The following is a 16,913-nucleotide window of genomic DNA, read 5'->3' on the forward strand; positions in this document are numbered from 1 at the left end:
CATACATTGGGCAAGAGGTAAGGAAGTGGAGCTCAGTTTCCACCTCATTTTGTGGGCAGTGTGCACATACAGTAGTCGGCCTACGGTGGCCTTTCTAAATAGCAAGGCTATGTTCACTGAGTCTGTACAGAGTCAAAGTTTTCCTTAAGTTTGGGTCAGTCACAGTGGTCAGGTATTCTGCCAATGTGTACTCTCTGTTTAAGGCCAAATAGCATTCTAGTTTGCGCTGTTTTTTTATTAATTCTTTCCAATGTGTAAAGTAATTATATTTTTGTTTTCTCATGATTTGGTTGAGTCTAATTGTGTTGCTGTCCTGGGGCTCTGTGGGGTGTGTTTGTGAACAGAGCCAGGACCAGCATGCTTAGGGACTCTTCTCCAGGTTCATCTCTCTGTAGGTTTAGGTTTTGATAATTAGCGGGTATCGGCCTAATTCTGCTCTGCGTGTATTATTTGGTGTTTTACATTGTACACGGAGGATATTCATTTCAGAATTCTGCATGCAGTCTCTCTCTCTCTCTCTCTCTCTCTCTCTCTCTCTCTCTCTCTCTCTCTCTCTCTCTCTCTCTCACATTGAATAATTCAAAGCTGTTTACTGGAATTTACAGTATTTGGTTTCTCTCAGGAGCGATGCTCCCTTTGATTCTCAGTAGGAAAAAATACATATTTTAAAATATGTCCAAAAATGATGACATACATCAGCCCAAGTATAGGCAAAAGAGCTGATCTGATCGGTCCAAATACCAATTAGTGGAAAAAGATCAGAATTGTTCTGCCTGTGTAAACGCAACCTGTGTAATGTGAACTGGAAAATGGAACTCGGAGCACGTCCCCTTGGGCCCAGTGGGTCCTCGTTACAGCTGGAACTAGTAAAGAGAGAGCAGAGCTTTTGCCCTTATAAAATACACTCTGTTCAAACTGTTGGTGCATATCGTTTATCATAACTCCTCTGTTCACCCATGTGATACTGTTTCGCTATAAACTAAAAAGGCTTGTTTGATTCACACCTAACACCTCATATTTTCAAAATGTCCTCTCTCCATCCCACCCAATCAAGATTCCAACCCAATCAACCAATCCAGACTCCCACCCAATCAGCCAAACCTGACTCACCTGACGGCCTGCTGGCCAGAGCCTGCCGTGTTGCAGATTACGAGGAGGACCTTGGTGGAACCACCGTGGTTCAGAAACTCTGAGGACAGAGTGGTCGATGGGGGTAACCTTTTACCCTCTGGCCCAGAGGTGTACGGCGAGGATGGGAGGCTGTGGTGGAAGCCTGAGAGAGGAGAGAGAGGTTAAAGGTTAGACACGGGTCGAGAGAGGTCAAAGTTGAGCTCAGACACAAGGTCGTATACATAACGGGGGTAGCTTTTGCCAGAGTATGCTCAAGAGGGGTTCTATCAGGTCTCAATGACTCAAATTGACACCACCCACAACTGTGAAAACAAACCGTATCAAGTGAAAATCATTATACAATGGAGCAACGATTGTGATTTACCCAAAGGGTGGCATTGTAAAATTGACATCTGTTACGACATGTACACATTGATTAATCGTAGGTAATAGCTACAGGGGGAGTGTGTAGGAGGCTGAACCTCTGTCTCCCGGGCAACGTACACATTGTAAATGTTGACATTATCTGAGGATTTAATTAAACACACTTGTTCAACGCCGCCGAGCAATTAATCACCGTCGCTGTAGAAATGTGTCAGACACACACACACACACACACACATAAACAAGTACACACACACACACACAGCGGTGCATGTACTGAGAAATTCTAATCATTGAGGAGCACAGGAAGTGTACATCGTATCATGTCAACTCAGATATCGAGCTGCCAGAGAAAAGGCCACCACTTGAGTATCAACGGATGTATTCACCAGTGCATGGCATTTGGTGAGTAAGACTAAGTGAATGAATAATCAAGTATTCCATTTTAATCAAGTACCCCCCCCCCCCCCCCCCCACACATGCCAGACTCGTACCCCCTCTCTGATATTGAATTCCCCATTGGGAAGGTAAAAGGCACTGAAAGGCCAAAGCCTTTCAATCCACACAGAAAGGGTCGCCTGTTACCACGACAATAAGGAGCATTAGCAAATAACTAAATACCAAGGACACAAAAGCTTACTTCTCCCACAAGACAATACCAGTATGCTATTTTAAACATATACAAAACCTACACTTCTGTGTCCTGAAATTACTCAGGAAAGCAGTGCTCTGTTGGGATAGCTGAGTCGGTGAGGAGTGTGGGTGGGTCTGTCTGTCTGGCCTCTGTATCTTCCAGACAGGGTCTGAGGGGAGAACCCCATGCCAGACTCTGATTCTCACAACTTCGCCCTCATTCCTTCTTTCTCAGCCAGCCAGGAGAGAGGGATATATATATATAGAGAGAGAGATAGAGGGAGAGAGAGACAAGGAGGAGAGAGTGGGAGAGCAGTGCTAGTAGAAGGGGAGTGCCGCTGAAGTGTCTCTTCAGGGACTGAGCTGTTTAATTACAATTGTCACACTCCCACAGCTCTTCATCTCCATCTCCCTCCCTACTTCTGTCTCTCTATCGCTCTCTTTCTCCGCCCCCCTCTCTTTTTAGACCTACTATTTCACTATACTTTTTTCCACACACAGACACACACACTACAATTCTCTCTCTCTCTTTAGCTATTCCATTGATGCTTTGGGGCTTACCTAATTATCTTCATTGTATCAATACTGCAGTGAAAAAAATCAGTGTCTAGAGTTGATATACACTTCTGTTCAAATGTTTGGGGTCACTTAGACATTTCCTTGTTTTTGAAAGAAACATCAAATTGATCAGAAATACAGTGCAGGCATGGTTAATGTGTAAATTACTATTGTAACTAGAAACGGCTGATTTTGAATGGAATATCTACATAGGCGTATAGAGGTCCATTATCAAAAACCATCACTCCTGTTTTCCAATGGCACGTTATGTTAACTAATCCAAGTTTATCATTTTAAAAGTCTAATTGATCATTAGAAAACCCTTTTGCAATTATGTTAGCACAGCTGAAAAATGTTGTTCTGATTAAAGAAGCAATAAAACTGGCCTTCTTTAGACTAGTTGAGTATCTGGAGCATCATCATTTGTGGGTTCGATTACAGGCTCAAAATGGCCAGAAACAAAGCACTTTCTTCTGAAACTCTTCAGTCTATTCTTGTTCTGAGAAATGTAGGCTATTCCATGCAAGAAATTGCCAAGAAACTGACGATCTCGTTAGAGGTCGACCGATTATGATTTTTCAACGCAGATACCGATACCGATTATTGGAGGACCAAAAAAGCCGATACCGATTAATCGGACGATTTTCTAAATGTATTTGTAATAATGACAATTACAACAATACTGAATGAACACTTATTTTAACTTAATATAATACATCAATAAAATCAATTTAGCCTCAAATAAATAATGAAACATGTTCAATTTAGTTTAAATAATGCAAAAACAAAGTGTTGAAGAAGAAAGTAAAAGTGCAATATGTGCCATGTAAGAAAGCTAACGTTTAAGTTCCTTGCTCAGAACATGAGAACATATGAAAGCTGGTGGTTCCTTTTAAGATGAGTCTTCAATATTACCAGGTAAGAAGTTTTAGGTTGTAGTTATTATAGGAATTATAGGACTATTTCTCTTTATACGATTTGTATTTCATATACCTTTGACTATTGGATGTTCTTATAGGCACTTTAGTATTGCCAGTGTAACAGTATAGCTTCCGTCCCTCTTCTCGCTCCTACCTGGGCTCGAACCAATAACATATCAACAACAGCCACCCTCGAAGCAGTGTTACCCATGCAGAGCAAGGGGAACAACTACTCTCTACAACTACTCAACTAGTCTCAGAGCGAGTGACGTTTGAAACGCTATTAGCGCGCACCCCGCTAACTAGCTAGCCATTTCACATCGGTTACACCAGCCTAATCTCGGGAGTTGATAGGCTTGAAGTCATAAACAGCGCAATGCTTGAAGCATTGCGAACAGCTGCTGGCAAAACGCACGAAAGTGCTGTTTGAATGAATGCTTACGAGCCTGCTGGTACCTACCATCGCTCAGTCAGACTGCTCTATCAAATCATAGACTTAATTATAACATAATAACACACAGGAATACGAGCCTTAGGTAATTAATATGGTCGAATCCGGAAACTATCATCTCGAAAACAAAACGTTTATTCTTTCAGTGAAATACGGAACCATTCCGTATTTTATCTAACGGGTGGCATCCATAAGTCTAAATATTCCTGTTACATTGCACAACCTTCAATGTTATGTCATAATTACGTAAAATTCTGGCAAATTAGTTCGCAACGAGCCAGGTGGCCCAAACTGTTGCATTTACCCTGACTCTGCATGCAATGAATGCAAGAGAAGTGACACAATTTCACCTGGTTAATATTGCCTGCTAACCTGGATTTCTTTTAGCTAAATATGCAGGTTTAAAAATATATACTTCTGTGTATTGATTTTAAGAAAGGCATTGATGTTTATGGTTAGGTACAGTAGTGCAACGATTGTGCTTTTTTCGCAATTGCGCTTTTGTTAAATCATCCCCCCGTTTGGCGAAGTTGGCTGTCTTTGTTAGGAAGAAATAGTCTTCACACAGTTCGCAACGAGCCAGGCGGCCCAAACTGCTGCATATACCCTGACTCTGTTGCAAGAGAAGTGACACAAAGAAATTCATGTTAGCAGGCAATATTAACTAAATATGCAGGTTTAAAAATATATACTTCTGTCTATTGATTTTAAGAAAGGCATTGATGTTTATGGTTAGGTAGACGTTGGAGCAACGACAGTCCTTTTTCGCGAATGCCACCGCATCGATTATATGCAACGCAGGACACGCTAAATAAACTAGTAATATCATCAACCATGTGTAGTTAACTAGTGATTATGATTGATTGATTGTTTTTTATAAGATAAGTTTAATGCTAGCTAGCAACTTACCTTGGCTTCATACTGCATTCGCGTAACAGGCAGGCTCCTCGTGGAGTGCAATGTAAGGCAGGTGGTTAGAGCGTTGGACTAGTTAACCGTAAGGTTGCAAGATTGAATCCCCGAGCTGACAAGGTAAAAATCTCTTGTTCTGCCCCTGAACAAGGCAGTTAACCCACCGTTCCTAGGCCGTCATTGAAAATAAGAATGTGTTCTTAACTGACTTGCCTAGTTAAATAAAATAAATCGGCCAAATCGGTGTCCAAAAATACCCTAATTAATCAGCCATTCCGATTAATCGGTCGACCTGTAGATCTCGTACAATGCTGTGTACTACTCCCTTCACAGAACAGCCCAAAATGGCTCTAACCAGAATAGAAAGAGGAGTGGGAGGCCCCGGTGCACAACTGAGCAAGAGGACAAGTACATTAGAGTGTTTAGCTTGAGAAACAGAAGCCTCACAACTGGCAGCTTCATTAAATAGTACCCGCAAAACACCAGTCTCAACGTCAACCGCGAAGAGGTGACTCCGGGTGCTGGCCTTCTAGACAGAGTTGCAAAGAAAAAGCCATATCTCAGACTGGCCAATAAAAATAAAAGATTAAGATGGGCAAAACACTTGACAGTGAACTCTGCCTAGAAGGCCAGCATCCCAGAGTCGCCTCTTCACTGTTGACGTTGAGACTGTTTTTTTTTTTTTAAATCAGCACAACAGTTTTCAGCTGTGCTAACATAATTGCAAAAGGGTTTTCTAATGATCAATTAGCCTTTTTAAATTATAAACTTGCATTAGTAAACACAACGTGCCATTGGAACACAGGAGTGATGATTGCTGATAATGGGCCTCTGTACGCCTACGTAGATATTCCATAAAACATCTGCCGTTTCCTGCTTCAATAGTAATTTACAACAATAACAATGTCTACACTGTATTTCTGATAAATTTTAGGTTATTTTAATGGACAAAAAAAAGTGCTTTTCTTTCAAAAACATGGACATTTCTAAGTGACCCCAAACTTTTGAACAGTAGTGTATACTGACCAAAAATATAAACACAACATGTAAAGTGTTGGTCCCATGTTTCATGGCCTTAAAATAAAAGATCCAAGACATGTTCCATACACACAAAAAGCTTATTTCTCTCAAATGTTGTGCATAGATTTGTTTACATCCCTGTTAGTGAGCATTTCTCCTTTGCCAAGATAATACATCCATCTGACAGGTGTGGCATATCAAGAAGCTGATTAAACAGAATGTGCATTACACAGGAGCACCTTGTGCTGGGGACACGAAAATGTAACTCTAAAATGTGCAGTTTTATCACACAACACAATTCTACAGATGTCTCAAGTTTTGAGGGAGCGTGCAATTGGCATGCTGACTGCAGGAATGTCCACCAAACTGTTGCCAGAGAATTTAATGTTAATTTCTCTACCATAAACACCATTTTAGAGAATATGGCTGTACACCCTACCGGCCTCACACCCTACCACACCAGCCCAGGACCTCCACATCCGGATTCCTCAGCTACGGTATCGTCTGAAAACAGCCACCAGGACAGCTGATGAAACTGATGAATATTTCTGTCTGTAATAAAGCCCTTTTGTGGAGAAAAACTCATTCTGATTGGCTTGGCCTGGCTCCCCAGTGAGTATGCCCTCCCAGGCCCTCCTATGGCTGCGCCCCTGCCCAGTCAAGTGAAATTCATAGATTAGGGCCTAATGATTTTTTCCCCAATAGATTGATTTCATCATATGAACTGTAAAATCGTTGAAATGATTGCATGTTTGGTTTATATTTTTGTTCAGTATAGAAGATGTAGGGATGCAGGGTGGTACGAGGACATTGGAACACTGTAGCACACTGCACCAGAGCACCCGCAGCACCTGTCTCACATTCACATAGGAGGAGGGATACGTATTGTAATGAACACCAAAATAACTACGTCTCTAATATTTCTTTTTTGTACAGTAACCCCCAGGGATCTACTTCTTCACCGCAGTTACTAAGGCCTACTTTTTTTGCTTCACTCCTTTAAGCTAGTTTTAATAACAGAGCCTTATTTAAAACTGTGTTCCCTGAAGTACCATCATGCCGGATGACGACTCGATTATCTCTGTCTGACAAGATAGTGAGAATATATGAATATTGGCTCATTGATGATGACTTGACATACTAGTCTCTTCTATGACAGGGGGATTAAAACATAATACTTTTGAGATGTCAGTAGAAAAATAAAAGTGGGTTTACAACCTATTTGTGAATATAGGTCATAGGCATAAAGCTGTTTTTATCTGGCAAGCCTGCAGGCTTCAGCACACACAGAGCTGCTTCAGTTTAGTCTGACCATAAAATTCATGTTGGTTGTTGTGCATGTGACTGCTGAATTGAATGCTCAACCGAAATCAATTATTACTGTGTACTAGTAAATATCACAAAATCATGCTTTTCAAATGCTTTTCTGCTCCTACAAGCTTAGCCGTCTTGGTTTGTCACCTAGACAAGTGACCCCTGTCAATTCTGTCCACACTCTGTGCTAAAAATACCCAGGGGGTAGTGGGGTCCGGCGGAGGGCGGGAGAGGGGACAAGCTCTAGACGAGACAGACCTCCCGACATTTTCTGTGTCTGGTTGCCGTCACCACAGGTGACCAGAGGACACCTGAGTTGTCTGCTGCTTGAGTAAATGACAGATGGAGGAAGACGGCAGGGGGGGGGGGAGAGAGAGAGAGAGAGAGAGAGAGAGAGAGAGAGAGAGAGAGAGAGAGAGAGAGAGAGAGAGAGAGAGAGAGAGGGTGGGATGGAGGGAGATACTGTATAGACCTGCCACACCTGCTCCCCCTTGCCGGATCCCAAACCTGCATCTCATCACCGCCACACCAGGTCCCCAAAGACCTCTGACCCCTATGATTGATTCCACGGTTGCCTCCCGGTATCTGGGCAACATGTATCTTGATAAAGTATCTACAGTGGGGAGAACAAGTATTTGATACACTGCCGATTTTGCAGGTTTTCCTACTTACAAAGCATGTAGAGGTCTGTAATTTTTATCATAGGTACACTTCAACTGTGAGAGACGGAATCTAAAACAAAAATCCAGAAAATCACATTGTATGATTTTTAAATAATTAATTTGCATTTTATTGCATGACATAAGTATTTGATCACCTACCAACCAGTAAGAATTCCGGCTCTCACAGACCTGTTAGTTTTTCTTTAAGAAGCCCTCCTGTTCTCCACTCATTACCTGTATTAACTGCACCTGTTTGAACTCGTTACCTGTATAAAAGACACCTGTCCACACACAATCAAACAGATTCCAACCTCTCCACAATGGCCAAGACCAGAGAGCTGTGTAAGGACATCAGGGATAAAATTGTAGACCTGCACAAGGCTGGGATGGGCTACAGGACAATAGGCAAGCAGCTTGGTGAGAAGGAAACAACTGTTGGCGCAATTATTAGAAAATGGAAGAAGTTCAAGATGACGGTCAATCACCCTCGGTCTGGGGCTCCATGCAAGATTTCACCTCGTGGGGCATCAATGATCATGAGGAAGGTGAGGGATCAGCCCAGAACTACACGGCAGGACCTGGTCAATGACCTGAAGAGAGCTGGGACCACAGTCTCAAAGAAAACCATTAGTAACACACTACGCCGTCATGGATTAAAATCCTGCAGCGCACGCAAGGTCCCCCTGCTTAAGCCAGTGCATGTCCAGGCCTGTCTGAAGTTTGCCAATGACCATCTGGATGATCCAGAGGAGGAATGGGAGAAGGTCATGTGGTCTGATGAGACAAAAATAGAGCTTTTTGGTCTAACTCCACTCGCCGTGTTTGGAGGAAGAAGAAGTATGAGTACAACCCCAAGAACACCATCCCAACCGTGAAGCATGGAGGTGGAAACATCATTCTTTGGGGATGCTTTTCTGCAAAGGGGACAGGACGACTGCACCGTATTGAGGGGAGGATGGATGGGGCCATGTATCGCGAGATCTTGGCCAACAACCTCCTTCCCTCAGTAAGAGCATTGAAGATGGGTCATGGCTGGGTCTTCCAGCATGACAACGACACGAAGCACACAGCCATGGCAACTAAGGAGTGGCTCCGTAAGAAGCATCTCAAGGTCCTGGAGTGGCCTAGCCAGTCTCCAGACCTGAACCCAATAGAAAATCTTTGGAGGGAGCTGAAAGTCCGTATTGCCCAGCGACAGCCCCGAAACCTGAAGGATCTGGAGAAGATCTGTAGGGAGGAGTGGGCCAAAATCCCTGCTGCAGTGTGTGCAAACCTAGTCAAGAACTACAGGAAACGTATGATCTCTGTAATTGCAAACAAAGGTTTCTGTACCAAATATTAAGTTCTGCTTTTCTGATGTATCAAATACTTATGTCATGCAATAAAATGCAAATTAATTACTTAAAAATCATACAATGTGATTTTCTGGATTTTTGTTTTAGATTCCGTCTCTCATAGTTGAAGTGTACCTATGATAATAATTACAGACCTCTACATGCTTTGTAAGTAGGAAAACCTGCAAAATCGGCAGTGTATCAAATACTTGTTCTCCCCACTGTATCTGTGTCATCGATAGTGAATAAGTAAAAAAGGGAAATAGAGTCTTGGGTCTAAAATCCAGTAAATTATACGACACAGACAGTCAAAGATTATAGAGGCTGTAAGACAAGCAGAGGAAGAGCTGGCTCACTGATGGAATGTTGGTATGGGGTTGTGATTGTGATCAGGCTGATGCATCCTCTGTGGGTGTATAACTAGAGTCTAAAACCACAACTACACAACTGGTCTATTCACATGGCTGGCATTCTTTACTGACTTTAGACCTGTGCCCTCCCTCTTTCTGAATGGCTATCGCCCCATCCTGCCTGTCTCTGATTGGATTGTGAAAAATATGCCATGACATTACTCAGGATGTTTACTCAGAAGTAAACAATAACGATGAGGAAATCAACTAACTCATGTTTCTGAAGCAATTATGTTGACGTGACAGTATATCAGTGACAGAGATGAAACACCACCGCCATGCTCCTAACAGCTAAAAGACTGTCTTTCAACATACAGTTGAAGTCGGAAGTTTACATACACCTTAGCCAAATACATTTAAACTCAGTTTTTCACAATTCCTGACATTTAATCCTAGTAAAAATTCCCTATCTTAGGTCAGTTAGGATCACCACTTTATTTTAAGAATGTGAAATGTCAGAATAATAGTAGAGAGAATTACTTTTTCAGATTTGATTTCTTTCATCACATTCCCAGTGGGTCAGAAGTTTACATACACTCAATTTGTATTTGGTAGCATTGCCTTTAAATTGTTTAACTTGGGTCAAACGGTTCGGGTAGCCTTCCACAAGCTTCCCAATAAGTTGGGTGAATTTTGGCCCATTCCTCCTGACAGAGCTGGTGTAACTGCGTCAGGTTTGTAGGCCTCCTTACTCGCACACGCTTTTTCAGTTCTGCCCACAAATTTTCTATGGGAATGAGGTCAGGGCTTTGTGATGGCCACTCCAATACCGTGACTTTGTTGTCCTTAACTTCTCTAGGATAGGGGGCAGCATTTTCACGTTTGGATGAAAAGCGTGCCCAGAGTAAACTGCCTCCTACTCAGTCCCAAATGCTAATATATGCATATTATTAGTAGTATTGGATAGAAAACACTCTGAAGTTTCTGAAACTGTTTGAATCATGTCGGTGACTATAACAGAACTTATTTGGCAGGCAAAACCCTGAGGACAAACCATTCAGATTTTTTTTTTTGAGGCCACTCTCTTTTCAATGAGATTTCATTAGGAATCCAGATTTCTAAGGGACCTTCCTGCAGTTTCTATCACTTTCACTGGATGTCAACAGTCTTTAGAAATTGGTTGAGGTTTTTCCTTTGAGAAATGAAGAAGTAGCCATGTTCAGAATGAGGCTCCAGTGAAGTGTACTGTTTGTTAGAGGCGTGTGACCAGAAAGCATGCTACACATTGTTTTCCTCCGGTATTGAACACAGATCATCCCGTCTTCAATTTGATCGATTATTTACGTTAAAAAATACCTAAAGTTGTATTACAAAAGTAGTTTGAAATGTTTGGACAAACCTTACAGGTAACTTTTGAGATATTTTGTAGTCAAGTTGTGCAAGTTGGAACCGGTGTTTTTCTGGATCAAACGCGCCAAATAAATGGACATTTTGGATATATATCGACGGAATTAATCAAACAAAAGGACCATTTGTGATGTTTATGGGACATATTGGAGTGCCAACAGAAGAAGCTCGTCAAAGGTAAGGCATGAATTATATCTTTATTTCTGCGTTTTGTGTCGCGCCGGGAGTGTTGAAATATGATGGTCTGTGATTGTTAGCTGGGGTGCTATCCTCAGATAATAGCATTGTTTGCTTTCGCCGTAAAGCATTTTTGAAATCTGAAACGTTGGCTGGATTCACAACAAGTGTAGCTTTAATTTGGTATATTGAATGTGTGATTTCATGAAAGTGAAATTTTTATAGTAATTTATTTGAATTTGGCACTCTGCATTTTCACTGGATGTTGGCCAGGTGGGATGCTACCGTCCCACATATCCCAGAGAAGTTAAGCCATTTTGCCACAACTTTGGAAGTATGCTTGGGGTCATTGTCCATTTGGAAGACCCATTTGCGACCAAGCATTAACTTCCTGACTGATGTCTTGAGATGTTGCTTCAATATATCCACATAATTTTCCTGCCTCATGATGCCATCTATTTTGTGAAGTGCACCAGTCCCTCCTGCAGCAAAGCACCCCCACAACATGATGCTACCACCCCCGTGCTTCACGGTTGGGATGGTGTTCTTCGGCTTGCAAGCATCCCCCTTTTTCCTCCAAACATAACGGTGGTTATTATGGCCAAACAGTTCTATTTTTGTTTCATCAGACCAGAGGACATTTCTCCAAAAAGTACAATCTTTGTCCCCGTGTGCAGTTGCAAACCGTAGTCTGGCTTTTTTATTGCAGTTTTGGAGCAGTGGCTTCTTCCTTGCTGAGTGGCCTTTCAGGTTATGTCGATACAGGACTCGTTTTACTGTGGATATAGATACTTTTGTACCCGTTTCCTCCAGCATCTTCACAGGGTCCTTTGCTGTTGTTCTGGGATTGATTTGCACTTTTCGCACCAAAGTACATTCATCTCTAGGAGACAGAACGCGTCTCCTTCCTGAGCGGTATGACGGCTGCGTGGTCCCATGGTGTTTATACTTGCGTACGATTGTTTGTACAGATGAACGTGGTACCTTCAGGCGTTTGGAAATTGCTCCCAAGTATGAACCAGACTTGTGGAGGTCTACAATTTTTTTTCTGAGGTCTTGGCTGATTCCTTTGATTTTCCCATGATGTCAAGAAAAGAGGCACTGAGTTTGAAGGTAGGCCTTGAAATACATCCACAGGTACACCTCCAATTGACTCAAATGATGTCAATTAGCCTATCAGAAGCTTCTAAAGCCATGACATAATTTTCTGGAATTTTCCAAGCTGTTTAAAGGCACAGTCAACTTAGTGTATGTAAACTTCTGACCCACTGGAATTGTGATACAGTGAATTATGAGTGAAATAATCTGTCTGTAAACAATTGTTGGAAAAATAACTTGCGTCATGCACAAAGTAGATGTCCAAACCGACTTGCCAGAACTATTGTTTGTTAACGAGAAATTTGTGGAGTGGTTGAAAAACAAGTTTTAATGACTCCAACCTAAGTGTATGTAAACTTCCAACTTCAACTGTACTCTTAGAAAAAAGGCTCCAAAGGGGTTCTTCGGCTGTGCCAATAGATTAAAGGAGTCAATCGAACACAGACGTTTCATTGACGAGATTGGCGCACATTCAACAAATCTGATCGAACAAAGTGAATATTTGTCAAATCCGTCATGATTTCTGTATTGTAACAATCCAACAATGTGGTTACTTACGTTGATTTGGATATATTTGGCTGTTTTCGCTGCATAACACGTAGAAGTTGTCCCTTTTCAGGTTTAGAAGAAGTGACTGCTTAATGATAACTCCATTTCTTATAAGCTGGTTAGCATAGCTAGCATTCAGAAATCAGTGGTGGTAGTCAAATACATTTTTAACTGTAACGCAGTTGATTGGTAATGATGACATTAACATATATTGTGGTTGACATCCATACAAGCTTTATACTCAGATTGTCCACCTCAACATAGTGTGAAATACACACATAAACAATAGCCTAAATGTAGGCACATTTTGCTGCGGGTAATGAGGAGACTCCAGATCTTTCCACTACAGCCCTTTCCCCCCAAGCGTTTCCATGGCAATTCCATTGTTTGGTTGATTGACCTCTTTACCACATCTATAGGAAAACCCTTTTTGGTTCCAAGTAGAACCCCTTTTGGTTCCAGGTAGAACTCTTTTGGGAAGGGTTCTACATGGAACCCAAAACGGTTCTATCTGGAACCAAAACGGTTCTACCTGGATCTAAAATGCGTTTTTCAAAGGGTTCTCCTCTAGATTCATTACATGAGCAAAAGTATGTGGACACCTGCTCGTTGAACATCTCATTCCAAAAACATGGGCATTAATATGGAGTTGGTCCCCACTTTGCTGCTATAACAGCCTCCACTCTTCTGGGTAGGCTTTCCACTAGATGTTGGAACATTGCTGTGGGGACTTCAGCCACAAGAGCATTAGTGAGGTCGGGCACTGATGTTGGGCGATTAGGCCTCTGCTCACCCGATCTAGAATTCCTTACAATCAAGTGCTGGCCATTTGACCTACCAAGATAATTCTCGTCAGTTATAGTCACAGCTGTGTACATTCCCCCTCAAGCAGACACCAAGATGGCCATCAAGGTACTTCACTGTACTATATGCAAACTGGAAACCATACATCCTGAGGATGCATTTACTGTAGCTGGGGATTCTTCCAGCATATTGATTGCGCTACGCACATGTGCAACACCCTCGACCACTTCTACTCTAACTTCCGTGATGCATACAAAGCCCTCCCCTGCCCTCCCTTCGGCAAATCCGACCATGACATCAACTTGCTCCTTCCGTCTCATAGGCAAAAACTCAAACATGATATACCAGTGACGAGAACCATTCAATGCTGGTGAGACCAATCGGAAGCCACGCTTCAAGATTTTTTTGATCATGTGGACTGGAATATGTTCCGGTCAGCCTCAGAGAACAAAATCGACCTATACGCTGACTCAGTGAGTGCGTTTATAAAGAAGTGCATTGGAGATGTTGTATCCACTGTGACTATTAAAACCTACCCTAACCAGAAACTGTGGAAAACTGAAAGCGCGATCCACTGCATTTAACCATGGAAAGAGGTCTGGGAATATGTCTGAATATAAACAGTGTAGTAGCTATTTCTTCCACAAGGCAATCAAACAAGCGAAATGGCCAGTACAGGGACAAGGTGGAGTCGCAATTCAACGGCTCAGCCACGAGACGTATGTGGCAGGGTCTACAGGAAATCACGGACTACAAGAAGAAATCCAGCCACGTCACGGACACCGACGTCACACTTCCAGACAAACTAAACACCTTCATTGCCCGCTTTGAGGATAATACAGTGCCACCGTCGCGGCCCGAGAACAAGGACTGCCTCCCCCCCTTCTCCATGGCTAACGTGGGTAAAACATTTAAACCTGTAAACCCTAGCAAGGCTGCTGGCCCAGACGGCATCCCTAGCCGCGTCCTCAAAGCATGCGCAGACCAGCTGGCTGGTGTGTTAACGGACATATTCAATCGCTCCCTATCCCAGTCTGTTGTCCCCACATTCTTCAAGATGGCTACCATTGTTCCTGTACCAAAGAAGGCAAAGATAACTCGACTAAATGATTACCACCCAGTAGTACTCACTTCTGTCATCATGAATTGCATTGAGAGACTAGTCAAGGATCATATCACCTCCACCTTACTGGCCACCCTAGACCCACTTCAGTTTGCATATCGCCCCAACAGGTCCACAGATGACGCAATCGCCATCACACTGCACACTGCCCTAACCCATCTGGACAAAAGGAATACCTGCTGTTCATTGACTATAGCTCAGCATTCAACACCATAGTACCCTCCAACCTCATCATCAAGCTGGAGGCTCTGGGTCTCAACCCCGCCCTGTGCAATTGGGTCCTGGACTTTCTGATGGGCCGCCCCCAGGTGGTGAAGGTAGGAAACAACATCTCCACTTCACTGACTCTCAACACTGGGGCCCCACAATGGTGCGTGCTCAGCCCCCTCCTGTACTCCCTGTTCACCCACGACTACGTGGCCATGCACGCCTCCAACTCAATCATCAAGTTTGCCAACGACACAACAGTAGTGGGCTTGACTACCAACAACGACGAGACAGCCTACAGGGAGGAGGTGAGGGCACTCGGAGTGTGGTGTCAGGAAAACAACCTCTCACTCAACGTCAACAAAACAAAATAGATGATCGTGGACTTCAGGAAGCAGCAAAGGGAGCACTCCCCTATCCACATCGAAGAGACAACAGTGGAGAAGGTGGAAAGTTTTAAGTTCCTTGGCGTACACATCACAGACAAACTGAAATGGTCCACTCATACAGACAGTGTGGTGAAGAAGGCGCAACAGTGCCTCTTCAACCTCAGAAGGCTGAAGAAATTTGGCTTGTCACCCAAAACCCTGACAAACATTTACAGATGCACAATCGAGAGCATCCTGTCGGACTGTATCACTGCCTGGTACGGCAACTACACCGCCCTCAACCGCAAGGCCACCAGAGGGTGGTGCGGTCTGCACAACGCATCACCGGGGGCAAACTACCTACCACCATGACACCTACAGCGCCCGATGTCACAGGAAGGTCAAAAAGATCATCAAAGACATCAACCACCCGAGCTACTGCCTCTTCACCCAGCTACCATCCAGAAGGCGAGGTCAGTACAGGTGCATCAAAGCTGGGATCGAGAGACTGAAAAACAGCTTCTATCTCAAGGCCATCAGACTGCTAAACACCAGTCACTAACTCAGAGAGGCTGCTGCCTACATTGAGACCCAGTCACTGGCCACTTTAATAAATGGATCTCTAGTCACTTTACACTCTAAATAATGCCCCTTTAATAATGTTTACATATCTTACATTACTCATATCACATGTACCGTATATACTGTATTTTATACCATCTATTGCACCGTGCCTATGCCACTCGGCCATCGCTCATCCATATACTTACATGTACATATTCTCATTCACCCCTTATTCTCAAACCCCCCTAGATTTGTGTGTATTAGGTAGTTGTTGGAGAATTGTTAGATTACTTGTTAGATATTACTGCACTGTTGGAACTAGAAGCACAAGCATTTCGCTACACTCGCATTAACATCTGCTAACTATGTGTATGAAACAAATAAAATTTGATTTGGAACTTGGTAGTGAGCGTTGCAACCGAGGACAGACCATTTTTACGCACTACGTGCTTCAGCACTTTGCGGTCCTGTTCTGTAAGTTTGTGTGGCCTACTACTTCGCGGCGGAGCTGTTGTTGCTCGTATACGTTTCCACTTCACAATAACAGCACTTACAGTTGACCAGGGCAGCTTTAGCAGGGCAGAAATTTGGCGAACTGACTTGTTGGAAAAGTAGGATCCTATGATGGTTCCACGTTGAAAGTCACTGAGCTCTTCAGTAAAGGCCATTCTACTGCCAATGTTTGTCTATGGAGATTGCATGGCCGTGTGCTCGATTTTATACACCTGTCAACAACGGGTGTGGCTGAAAAAGCCGAATCCACTAATTTGAAGGGGTGTCCACATACTTTTGTATATATAGTGTAGCATGGTGACATGGTGCATGTGTACACAATGTCAAGATTAAACACAAACTTTAATGTGAAACAAATGGTTCCCATTCATCTTTCAAACTACAGTATTTCTAGAAGTACTTCTGACGATAGGTTTAAACAGCTCATCATCAATCATTGAAAAACTGCCTTGTAA

General features: G+C 42.9%; 1 protein-coding gene across 1 annotated transcript in view; it reads right to left on the minus strand.

The window, feature by feature from the left end:
- Positions 1-16,913, minus strand: part of LOC139568518 (ubiquitin carboxyl-terminal hydrolase 43-like) — a 132,538-nt gene that overhangs the window by 25,244 nt on the left and 90,381 nt on the right. The window contains exon 7 of the mRNA XM_071390395.1: positions 1,111-1,273. Within this exon, the coding sequence (XP_071246496.1) occupies positions 1,111-1,273 (163 nt within the window). The remainder of the gene's footprint in view (positions 1-1,110; positions 1,274-16,913) is intronic.

The sequence above is a fragment of the Salvelinus alpinus genome, chromosome 2 (assembly GCF_045679555.1).
Source record: "Salvelinus alpinus chromosome 2, SLU_Salpinus.1, whole genome shotgun sequence".
Lineage (NCBI taxonomy): Eukaryota > Metazoa > Chordata > Actinopteri > Salmoniformes > Salmonidae > Salvelinus > Salvelinus alpinus.